The 12,904-nt window shown below is 31.4% G+C and overlaps 2 protein-coding genes across 7 annotated transcripts in view; one reads left to right on the top strand and one right to left on the bottom strand.

The window, feature by feature from the left end:
- Nucleotides 1-753: 753 nt before the first annotated feature.
- LOC106617116 (2-acylglycerol O-acyltransferase 2) lies at nt 754-3,282 on the bottom strand. The gene is made up of 6 exons (XM_014234117.3): nt 3,118-3,282; nt 2,954-3,051; nt 1,903-2,034; nt 1,445-1,786; nt 1,204-1,382; nt 754-1,105 (listed from the first exon to the last, which is right to left on the bottom strand). The coding sequence occupies exons 1-6, from the start codon at nt 3,220-3,222 to the stop codon at nt 948-950; spliced, it is 1,014 nt and encodes a 337-aa protein (XP_014089592.3). The 5' UTR covers nt 3,223-3,282; the 3' UTR covers nt 754-947.
- Nucleotides 3,283-5,011: 1,729 nt separating this feature from the next.
- The window catches only part of Pgant5 (polypeptide N-acetylgalactosaminyltransferase 5), a 60,111-nt gene continuing 52,218 nt past the window's right edge, over nt 5,012-12,904 (top strand). For 2 of the 6 annotated variants that reach the window (XM_014234147.3, XM_036357991.2), the window contains exon 1: nt 5,017-5,220. The gene's annotated coding sequence lies outside the window, so the exon portion shown is untranslated. Of the gene's footprint in view, nt 5,851-12,904 lie in introns of all 6 variants that reach the window. The other 4 variants (XM_070107413.1, XM_014234146.3, XM_036357994.2 and 1 more) reach the window with 3 other exon arrangements.

The following is a 12,904-nucleotide window of genomic DNA, read 5'->3' as shown; positions in this document are numbered from 1 at the left end:
ATGGCGAAATTATGCTATTCGAAGTCGTTAGAAAATTTTAGCAGAGGCTTGTAGCGTTGAATTGAAATTTATGCTTTTGGACCTTTTTTCCTCAAAGCCGTTTATAGCAAATTTTTCTCTATAAATATTTGGTTTTTTTTTATATTCTTATTACTAGCTTTGGCATTGATGCAGAGTGTGTGTTAAAGTAATCCAAAAGTTTCGAACATATCCATTTTAATTTTTCTAAGTTTTGAAACTTTAACTATACGATTTCGAAATCATGAAAGTAGTGATTATCGCTTTTTTAAACTCAAAGTTTACTTCTCCTAGCCAGCTATCAACTTTCTCATCAACAATCATACCTTATGTCAATAGTAAATATTTAAAAGCCAAGTTCCACAGTAAAGTTATTTTTAGAATTTTTCAGTCGGCCTCGTTGTGCCCATTTTATACAAAAAGCGTTTACTATCTGGAATCTTCAGAAACATTTCCAAATACACGGTGCAATCGTTCCATAAGGAATTCGAATCTAACTGTATATTTGTAGCGAAGAGTATCACATATCCTTAGCTCCATGCTCAGAAATTTGTTTCGAAATATAAAATTAAATCCTTTACAACACTTGCAAAGAATTTGGTTTCTTTTGGAGTCACTTATTAGGCGAACTTTTGTTGGTGCACTTACGATAGTTTAAAGAACCGTTTATACTTATCCAATAATATATTTTAATATTTTTTTGTTTGCTTTTTTATTGTGAGAAAAGTCCAACTGTTATTATTTTTATTGTTTTTATTGTTTTACAAGTTATGAAAAGCTATGAAGTCCATAGTTTAAATGATACACTTTCACAGACATTTTACTCTACAATAACTTCCAAAAGTCGACTTAATTCTTCTGTAATCTAAATGAAGATTATATTAGGTTTCTAAAATGAACTACATACAGTTATATCATAAAAAGGTTGCTCATATTATAACTAATTCAGCTTCTTCACTATTTTCAATATATTCACTTTTGTATGTTTCAAATAGCTGACGTACAGCTTCCACGACTTTTGCGTGTATCTCTTCGATATATGCTGAGTCCGGATTGGTAGTCCTTTTGACATCAATTGGACTGCCGACTGTAAAATGAAAATTTAGAAAAAATCAAATTTTTTTAATTTTTATTTTATATAAAAAAAAAACAGCATAATTATTTTTCAAAATATTGCGCCCTTACCCACAAGCGTTACTCTCTTTTTATAAGGTAGAAAATAGTTTCCACTTCGACCTTTCATTAACATAGGTGTGAAGTCGAAATATGTTTTAAAAAACCTTTGTAATACGCGGAACCAGGATTTATCAGGGATCGTATATAAATCATTTTCACCGAAACCAAAGGATGGCACAATTGGCGAACTATAAGAATATGTCATAAATAGTTTTATATAATCACAAAAGTATAGACGATGACAGCTTACCCAGTTTGTATGGCCAATTTGACAAAACCGAAACGTTTTTTCAACACAATCGTATACTTGCCCGGTTGAGTTAGTAGAGCTTCTTGTTCACCGCCCACCGCCAAGGCAATCATATATGAAGTGTAACCATCTGTATTATCAGGATGTGCAGGATCATTCGATTTATTCAAATAGTATAATAATGATGGCTTAGATGATGATACATAGCCAAGACAACGCCATATTTCGCGAAAAAATGGTGGCCAAAAATTAATACTTAAAGTTGCGACCTTTGGCCGAATACCGGGGAATAAACGCAGGAAATGTGTTATTTCGAGCAGTAAATTCAAGCATATACCTACTCTGGAATTCGTGAAAAATAGTGGCGAAAAATTTGCACGTTTGTTTTAATCTTTTGCAGATCTCGTTATTATTTCATAGATCATTATGAAAGGTTATATAATATACAGTGTACTCACGACAATGTTCCATGTGGAAAATATGCTAACAAGTAATTACGATTTGGTGGAATTTCCGCAGTCTTCCGCATTCTTACCGGTAAGTAGTCACGCATGATGCCGAAACCACGCTCCGAACGTAAAAGTACGGAACTAAAGTACGAAAAGAGCATACAAATAATAAAACAATTTAAAATGTAAATATAAGGCAATAATATTTTTTTTTTTAAATAAACTGTTTCAGTAAGGCTTGAAGGAAAAAAACTTTAATTTAATTTAATTAAAATTGTGATTTATGGGGATATATTCACTTGCAAGTCAGAAAAAAAACCTTTTTTGTGAAATTTTCTTGAAAGGAGCATCTTATTAAAGAAAATGTACATTTAGTGAATTTAATGAACTTTAATAATCGGGCATTCATTTAAAATAAATTGGATGCCCATGATCCCTTAGCCGATCAGGAGGACTTGCGATAAAATTTGTCTGGTGGTGAGGAAGACTTGTCTGCTTTAAATTGTCTCAAATGCAAAAACCAGATGAATACAGGCAATGATCAAAGGTCGAGCCAAAACTAAACTTTGATTTTTGACAAAACCGTAGCTTCCAAAAAGCAAAAAAAAACTCTTCAGAGTGACTTAAAATATCGAAATTATTGTCACAACTCGTTTTGCTTCGATCATTATCTGACAAATATGTATATCTAAGAAGATTGTGTGAAAATTTCAAGTCATTCGGTTCAACCCTTTCGGAGCAATTTTGTTCATCGGCTCTGTAAGCAGCGTTTCAAGAAAAACGTGTTTATAATTTTGTGAGTTGATTACTTAAAGAATTCATAAAAATATCTTCGAAACTATTCACCGAACCAATTTCAACTTTTTGGAGAAAATTTTCAAAGATATGTACATTCAATATACATATATTAAAAAAAAAAAATGATGTATTGATGATTCACAAGTGGATATACCTGAGTAAATACTTATTCGAAGAAAATTATTTTATAAAAATTTTATCCAGTCATTTCGATTTGATGGAACCTCCATTTTTTCAACTATTTTTCATACTCAAAACTTACCCGTTGCCATCGAAAGTGCTGTGGTATACGCGGTAGTTAATCACCAAATATATTAAATATACAATGATCACAGTTTTTACAAGTAAACCACCAAAGAGCTGCACATTGGTATTAAATACAGAATTATTACTTTATAATAAAGGCTACCCTTTACAAACACTTACAAGTCCTTTTATTGTATACCAATAGGCAGTAAAACACGAAAAATAGTATAAAAGGATATAAAATTGTACTACAATGATTCGTATAACTTCTTTAATTGTAATCATTTTCTTAGCATTCAAGCACACTCTTTAATAAAGTATAAGTTATAAGTAGTTGCTTTGACAATTTAAATACAAAAAATTTATATGAGTAAAATATGAAGTCTAGATTGCGACTACATTGTATGAAATGGGTGTACTGAATGTACTATTACCTGATATTATGTTTGTTAGTAAGCGGATATCCACACCTGAAAGGAAGTGGGTGAAGTGAATATGTGTCGCAGATTTATTTTACTATTTTAATTTCCATTAGAAAAACATTTTCCTTCCACAGCAATTAAATTTATTAAGCTGTTTGTTTGAATGTAAAAAAATTTTCTGCGTAATATGGTAATTACGGAGGGGATTCGTACGAAGTACAATCTGATTATTCGTGGCATATGACTATTCATAATGCAAAAAATTCTGTTCAACTACCAACAAACTGTAAAAAGTAAAAATATTTTTTAATTGAAATCGAGAAATATACTATAATAAACATTCTAATTTATATAATTGGCAACAAACCGTCATTAAAGTTTAATAATGATAATAACCAAGATGCCAGCCTCGAAAGTTTTTAAGAAGCTTGGCCTAAACCCTGTTTCTAGTAGCTTTCAGTGCTTATCAGCTATGCTTAATAACTTCCAAAGGTTATTTTACATTATTAAAATGAAAAATCTTACTTGGATTGACAAATGTATGCATATACATATGTACATATGTACAAAATAAAAACGTGCACTTATCTGCATATTTCTAGAGTGGACCTTTTTTCATGTTATGCATAATATTTTACCTTCCTTCGATTTAGAACCGAACAAAGTGCTTTGATATTATTTATAGATATAGAAGTTATTATAAATATTTTTAAATGCATTTATTTGTTTAATTGGTCAGACAAAAACAATAACGCATACTTTAGTTAATTCTACGAATTTTATCATTGCATACTCGGCGGCATAATGGTAAAAAATGTTTCGAGATCTGAAGTCATAACATAAAAATTGTACATAAACAATGTTTGGTAATTGTACACTTTCACGGTAACCTGGTTTTTTGGCTGTCAAAAATCGAAAAATGCACGGATTTCCATGATTTTTTTTTTTAACGTGAACGTGAAAGTGTACAATTACCCAATTTTTTTCCAAATATAGAATCATAAGTGAAAAAAGTTATTTTTTTTTAATTTTTCGAAGTTAACCTCCAAAATCGTTACATATCCCAACGTATTTCAGAATTGGGTTCATTGATACACAACATTGTTAATTAATTCTAAGCAATGCAAAGAGGAAAGTTAAATCTTCTGTTTTTACCCCAAATGCGGAAATATTTCCTAACGGCTGACATTTCTGCGAAGTGCTTGAAGATGGAGTTCAAACCTGCTTACTGCTCTTGTTGTCACAAAAAATTACTCTATATTGAAAAACAAAAGATGATTTTCAAAACAGTTTCCTATTTTCGTTGCGATAGAAATTTAAACTACATTCAAAATATTTATGTAATCTTCAAAGCCTTTCATACGCCCTGTTAAGCAATTTAAAACACAGGGTGTAAAACTATCAGAAATATTCGAAACATAATGCATAAAAAATAAAACTTTATATCGAACGTTTAATTTTTACTTTTACAAACAATAAATACACCATTTTTAATTTTAATCATTATTGCAGCTACAAATAAGTTTCGGCAGACAGGTTTTTATATTTTACATGCATCACCCTCTGTCACTTTATACTTTGTTTTTAATGCAACTATTTAATTTTTACTTTCATACAAGATATAGCTGGCAACACTACAACAGCGCCAGTCACAAACGTCAAGTGTCAGTCATTGGATGAAAACGAAAAGTAATTGACGTAAAAGTTTGGACGGAAAAAACGAATTGTATTAATCTATACAATTGTTGCAGAAAATAAAAGAAATTTTATTGCAAAAGTGTTTCTTACTCTATATACGGTAGTTATTTTAGTAAATAAGCAGCGTAGATAAAATGTACGCGTAGTGAAAAGTGTTTAACTGGTAAGGAGCTTAGCCAATTGATTATATGGTACAACTTTGGAAAATTGTGTGTGTTTTGCAAGTCGATGTATACGTACAAAAATGTGCAAAAAGCCTGGTGACCAGTCAGGTAACAAATGCAAGTGTACTATACAATTCGTCGTCGCAAGGCTATCCACTTAACTGGCTAATCAGAAACCATATTTCATCCCAATTGGAAAACACTTAGTTGGTATTGTAAATGCATTGATAGCAGATATTATACATTTTTTTGATGTAAATATTTAAACGAAAATATTATTGGGTTGTGCGCAACTTCCGGTGCGGTAATAAAGCTAAATATTAAACTAGTGTCGTGAGTTGATTCTCTATTCATATTTGTATTGTGCACTTTTTATAAAGTTACAATGCAAGCTGTGGTGCTGGCAGATTGCTGTTTAAAAAATCATTAGTCGCGTTTATGGAGAAAACAAGTTTACCTGTATATGCAGTTTCGCCTTGTAACGACTAAATAAATATAATCATGCTACTGTTAGTATATATGTAGAAATATTGTGTTTACATGTGCACAAAGATTCCAATAAGGAAAGAATGAAAAGCGGCATAAAGTAGCTGCAAATATTAAGAATAAAATACATTGTACTGTATAAGGTAAGTGTTATATAGTTGTTTGTTGATTCGTTTTGGCTCTTCCATGCCATTAAATATAGTTGTTTTTTACATAAAACAAAAAAAAATTGTTTAAATATATATATGAATATTCAATTTTAGATAATTTTTGTATTTGCTATAAACAACCAAATTTTTAAAGATTTTTAATTCCGATAATTGATTTATGTAGTGGACGCGATATAATTTAATGTTGAAGCTTGAGGAAAAACATTATAAAATTATAAAAAAATGTTTTGATAAAAATGTTTTCAAATATTTTAATAAATAGTAATAGCTTTAAAGACTATTTAATTTTTTCGATTACCAAACAAGTATGTAAACAATATTAAGTTCGGCTAATAGTTTACAACATATGTATATGTACATATGTATGTACATAGGTAGATATCGCATGAGCCACAAAAAACCGGTTAATCGGCATTACACATTTTTGTTAGTATTGTAGTTGCAATTTCTTTGAGTGTTATTAAATCTTATACATCTATTTGGTTTATTCTATCTTTCAAAACCTTGGCTTTGTAGAATGAATTGCCATACTAGCCTTCGGCATATACATACATATATACAAATGTAAGTACATATGCATGTATACAATTATATGCTTACAATACGTATTTATGTATACAACATGTATTTTCTTATCGTTAAAAATTCCTCTGCGTTGTACATTTCTGAGTAAGAATAAATGCTTTTCCGCAAACTACATATGTATGTATAGACAAACATATACTTTTTTTTTTAATTTCCATAGATATCAAACAAATACAAAAAATGATTAACTTTTTTCAATATAAATATATTTTGACGTGGTTGTTACCTTACCAGACCTTGAAAGGTGACCGGTTCGAAAGATAGCCAAGGGTGACTTCTTGTCTTATCTACCTTCTTGTCAAGTACATACCTTTTAAATATTCGTAACTAGTAGACATAAAATAAACAAAATTCTTCCATATCCCTAAAAAGTACTCTGCGATATGCCATATACAATAAAATTGCCAGCATCAACACGTCAAACCCCTGTTTCCTATGAAAACCTACAAACATTAACCATATACTTATAGGTGCTTACGACTGACAGCAACATGTTGCTGCTGGCTTTGCCACCATTGGTAGCAAGTACAAAAAAGGCTATTGCCTGATATAAGTAAACAATGCAATGCCACTGCAAACTAGAATGCTGTCGAACTGGCTCTTTGCAAGGTTAGCATCGGTAATTTATGTTGGATGCGCCTGAACTGGATGCAGTATTCCAGTTACCATGTTATTACTTACATATGCAGACATACCACACACGCAATAGCATGCCACTCTGCTAATTTAACTAGCTGGGCGGTGATTATTTTTTTATTTTTCAGAAATCGTGCAGTTATAGCACGCCAAGTATTTTTGAATAAAATATTCTTTATTCTGATTTAGTAAATCTCCCAGCGCATATACATACATATATATTTATGTTCATATGCATATATGCAAAAAAAGAATCTTGTTGTTATCATAGTTGAAAACAATAGATGTACATATGTATTCGCATATATATGTATATTTTATTAGTATTACTTAATTAAACACAAACGCAAGAAAACCCGTTAACTTCGGACCAAAGCTATGACCTCTTTCACAGGTTAATCGATTAGTTTGTATGACAGCTATATGCTATGATAGTCCAATATCGGCTGTTCTGACAAATGAGCAGTTTTTTGGGGAGAAAAAACATGTAAACAATTTTCAGATGAATATCTCAAAAAGTGAGGGACTAGTTCATGTACCTATGTGCAGACATACAGAGAAACATGGCTAAATCGATTTAGATAATTTATATACACAATTCATAAGGTCTTCGACGTTTCGTTCTGTTTAGGGCATAAAAATGTTTGCAGAAATCAAATAAGTGCTAAAACCTAGAATATATTCACACTTTTGCTCAACATGTACAGAACTTGTAATTTTCGCATCTTCACTAAAAATGTATTTTATTTTAAAAACACTTGCCTAAATATTTGTCAGTCTTTGATTTCTTCTATTGATTTTATTTTTTGTAAAATATTTTTTTTTTTACCGCAAAGCGGCACTAACAAAGTTTCTATGACAATTCACATCATCGCGTCTTTTTACGCCAATCCCACTTGACACTTTTCCGGCTTTCCAAGCGCATAGCCTAATATAGACGCACACACACACACACAGGCGCCCCTTCGTCGTACCGCACAAAAAAGTGCCGCATTTCAAGCATAAAAAATGTTGATGACTTTCGAATGATGCTGTCGGACACATGCTCAACCGACACCAAATGACCAAACAATGAACCAACCGACCAGTCAACCAAGTAATCGTCCAACCGACTGAGTTGTTTTCATGGTGCATCTGGCTTTAACGAATGTTACATTTCACGGTGGCTTTTCTAGTTGAAAGATTTTTCGGTTTTTTTTTCAGCTTATTTTATTTTTTGTTCAAAATAGATATTTATCACTGAAGCATACATTTTCAGATATTACAGTACTATTTTAATGTTGTCATCAACATCTCCGCTCTGCACAGGAAATGCTTCCCATTTTCTCTGCTTGTGCTTGTTCTTCTTCTATCTAACTTCTTTTTCTTTTTTATGCTTTGTTGCCAAAACTTTGTGTGCTTGTGGTTCTAGCTGTTGGTGTTGGCGGTGCAAGCGGGGTAAGCAGCATTATGCACCGTCATTGCGGACAAGCTGCGGTAACGAAGTGAACATGAACACTTGTACGCTCTGTAAAATGTTGCGAAGTGTTGGTGCTGTTTTAAGCTTGAAAACATGACGCTGGGCAAGAGCAGTGTCATCGAAGTGGAGTACGTACAAGTGGCAGCACTTTTTTAATATTTATAGTTTTTTCTATGATTTGCTTTTTTGTTGAGCAACCGGCAATTGTCAATCACTTGTTGGTTACCACATTGTTCTGTTCTCACTCCCCTTGCCCCGTCTTTAGGTTGCACCATTATTATTTGTTTTTTAATTTATCCACTCTGCTTATTTAAGTGAAAATTTCTTTAGTTTATTTTATTCATCGAATTCCCCTACAAAGAGTACTCTTGCATCCCCACTTGTTGTTTATTTTCGATTTTGCTTTCCATCATGGCGTATTAATTTTGCTTTTACTGCCAAAGCGTCATGCGATTTTGTGTTGTTGCTGCTATTTTTTGATTTCTGATTTTAAATAGAATTCACGCTGCTTTGACTAATGCTTTCGAAATGTGCGCTTGTGTTGCTTTTTATTTCACTTCAAACGTTCTTGCAATAGCAATAAGCGCACTGTCTCCGTTGCTGACGCTCAACTTCCTCAAATTCACCTCCTCTTGTTTCGCCGCTCTTTCGCACATTTTCACATTCATTTATGCGCATGTGAGCTGTCTTCATGTGTCCCACATTTTAGCTGATTTCGATTTACTTAATCATAACGCCATACAATTTCGAGTAAAAGTTTTGAAATCTCTCATTATTGCACGTACGTATTTACGTATGTATAATAACACTAGTTTACAAAAAAAAAGAAAGAAAAAAAGTTAACTTCGGTTGCACCGAAACTATAACACCTTCAGGTACATTTCTTCGAATATAAAAAATTATTTTATCGGCCAGTTTGTATGACAGCAATATGCTAGAGTAGTTCGATCTGAACTATCTGTTCAGAGATTTTCGTCTTGGACAACAATCTATGCCAAATTTCATGAAGATATCTTGTTAAATAGTTTTCGAAAAGTTTTCCATACAAGTACTTGATTTTGACCGATCAACTTGTAAAGAAGCTAAATGTTATAACAGTCCTATCTGAACAATATATTCGAAGATTTTAGCTTCACCTTGGGCAATAATCTATGCTCAATTTAGTGAAGATATATTGTCATATGGAAAAGTATTCCATAGAAGGACTTGATTTTGACCAAACAGTTTGTATGGAAGCTATATACTATAGTGGTCTGATGTCTGAAAAAGACCTTTGCAAAATGTCTCAAAAATTGAGGGACTAGTTCGCTTATATGTATATATGTTAGACAAACACGCAGACGGACATGATTAAATCGACTCAGCTCTTGGAATTAGAGGGTTAAAAATGCTTTACGTTATATTCTTTTGAGCCAGAGCCCACCCAACAGTTCTTAACGGTAAATAAAATACTTAAATACTCGTGTTCAAATTCCTCACACGCAACCTGAAAAAAGCTTTTTAAGCGCTGGAAAAAATTATCAATTTAATTTCTTATTAACTCAACATTAACTCAAAAAAAACTTAAAGTCATCAAAGCTGGAAAACTTAGAAATTACAGTTCGCCATTCTCATAAAATAACTGTTGATGTCACACAGTTTTGTCACCTATTGAGCCTTGAGCCCAAAAGCCGCATTATTGTTTCCGATTTCAAAGCTTACGCTAAACTGTTGCTATAATATACTTCCATAATGTGCTTTAGTACTTAGTTTATTGTAATTGCGATTAATCGATTATCTGTCTTCCTACATTGATAACCTTTTGTTCTATATAATTTACAACTAAAAACCCAGAAAAGCAGAGATTTAATATTAAATATATATAAATATGACAACTGTAACACCAAATAATAATATTGTATATATACATTCATACAATGCCGTTTTTTTTTATATATTATATAAATCGACAAATATGAGTAAATACCCAGATTTTCAAGTTCAAGGTCACAGCGGCGGCCTTCGTAAACATTTCGACATTTTTCATTTATATTTCGACCTAAACAATGAAACGTCTTTCAAAAACGTTCTTCTTCAAACCACTAGCGAAAGCAGGATGCCCAAGCGCTCAGCTCAGCGTCTTCGCTAGTTCTCTTGTTTTTCTAAGACAAATATTTGCTGATAAACTTAAATACTTTGATTCGATTGGTGTTCGAGCGAATCTTTCGGCCGCTGGTTGTTGACATTAAAAATCTTGTTTTGCTTTCTATGCACACGTAGGCGTTTTTATGTACTTTTTCCAGGTAATATTAGTGTAATTATTCAAAAGTGAACAGTAAAATTACTAATTTTTATGGTCTCTAACGTTAAATTCTCAATTACCAGCAAATTAAATAATTAATTTTAAGATTTTTTTAGAAATTTAATTTCAGTAATTGCACTCTCCTAATTAATATATTGTCAGCTATGGGTTTGCCAAGAGAATTTGTCTTTATATACAACATATTTGTATAAATAATTTTTCTTTTCTGCCCATAATGTTTATCTTTAGCTTCAGCCAAAATTTTCTGCTCTAAAATTCATTTAAAAACTGTCATAATTTTTTTCATTGGTTTAGTTAAATTTTTTAATATTGACGCTAATCGAAAACAATAATTGTTGGGGTGCAAACAGCATATCGCGTTCATCTTTCGATCTTTTCACAAATTTGTTAAGTCAAAAGCATGCCCTAAGTAGTTATGAAGAACTCTTGAGAGTTGCATCTTGTCTTTTGTATACAGACTTCACTGTTTTGATATCTATATAATATCCAGACAACGTTTCTATGAGTATAAGGTATACTTGTATGTGTATCTGAACATACATATTAATTTCCAACGCATCCCACCAACTGTCCTTGAGGAATTATTATTTGTATTTTATCGCTTATGATAAAAAAGTTATTGGATTTGCTGTCGGAATGACATTTGCTCCATTTAAAGTTCGGCACATTCGAAATAAATATGAAAAGTAACCACGTTACGTCAGTATGTAGTCTTAATTAAAACTTATCTCAACTAAATTACTTTATCTACTCATTATGGTTTACTCATTTTTATTATTTTTTTATTAAAATTATAACTAATAAAGGCGGAAGATATGTGAGAAACTAATTTCCTAAGCTCATATGTAGAATTTTATGTATATATATATATATATATATAGATAACTTTTATCTATGTAGTACAAAACAATAATTCGAAATTATCTCACATGATATTTATTGCCTTGCATTAACCGTAATGAGAAATTAAGTCCGAGCAAAAAGCTTTCATGCCCATTTTCAATTATATTTATGCAAATGAATTTTTTCTCGCAATATTTTATGACTACAAATTTGTGTCGTCAACTTATTGTGTGGCTAATTGTAAAGAATTACAAGATTGTGCTTATATGACTGACGACCTATATAATAAATTGAATGGTTTTGATTAAGTGCCGGAATTGCATGGGTAAATATTTAGTAAAAGTTATTGACGGACGAACTCAACAACTACTTAGTAGAAATTGTCATTTTTTACATTAGCAGTAAATGATATTAATTTTTGATATTTTAAGCTTTTAGTCTCCTACTAAGAACTTTACAATTTTACTTACATTTATTTGAAAGTCTATTTAAAATATTTCGTTTTAGTTCTACGGTACAGCCAAAAATGATATCCCCACTAAATAGCATATCTTATATAAAAAAGCATTATTATTGGCTAATTTCCAGCCGTTTTAAAACTGACGTTTATGTACTCTTTTGGGTAGAGAGTAATGCCTGATATGCCCATGGTTTCTACAGCTTTCTGCTAATGCTGCCCTTGAATTTGACTTGATAAAAACCGTAAATAGTAAAGAAAGCTGGTTTTTCTTAAGGGACACACCAAGTAAAGGGTATATATAAATGAATAAGGTACAAAAAAGCTCAAAGAAAAAATTTTAAATTTTAGCGAGTTGCTCGCCCTTTCTGAGTTACTATACAAAAATCTTCAATGCTACAATGATTTCAGTCTTCTCTGTGCTTTAAAACAAAAAAATTAAAAAGATTATAAATCTCTAAGATATTGCCTAAAAAATATTGAATTTCGCTTATAAATAAGATGGTTTTGGACCGCCAAAATTGCATTTTTCATACAAATCGAAAAACTGGAAGGTCATTGTGCAGCAAAATAGCATACTATACGGCTGATTGAACTAAGCGGCTACACTTTAGAAGGCTGTAACTAAAAAAATATTTGCCATATTCATTTCAAACTTTAGTATGATATTTTTAATAGGCATAGACTTCAAAAAATACAAATATCCAAAAATTTATTTTTTCGAAATTTCACACCTGCGTCAAGT

Source organism: Bactrocera oleae, chromosome 3, assembly GCF_042242935.1.
Source record: "Bactrocera oleae isolate idBacOlea1 chromosome 3, idBacOlea1, whole genome shotgun sequence".
Classification (NCBI taxonomy): Eukaryota; Metazoa; Arthropoda; class Insecta; order Diptera; family Tephritidae; genus Bactrocera; species Bactrocera oleae.
This window is presented reverse-complemented; position numbering and strand designations above follow the sequence as displayed.

Excerpts from the sequence above, each read along its gene's own strand:
- LOC106617116 (XM_014234117.3), bottom strand. The coding sequence starts at position 3,222 with ATGATTACAATTAAAGAAGTTATACGAATCATTGTAGTACAATTTTAT. Across the intron at positions 3,052-3,117 it reads GGTATACAATAAAAGGACTT|CTCTTTGGTGGTTTACTTGT; the intron begins GTAAGTGTTTGT and ends ACCAATGTGCAG. Across the intron at positions 2,035-2,953 it reads AGCACTTTCGATGGCAACGG|TTCCGTACTTTTACGTTCGG; the intron begins GTAAGTTTTGAG and ends TTCGTACTTTAG.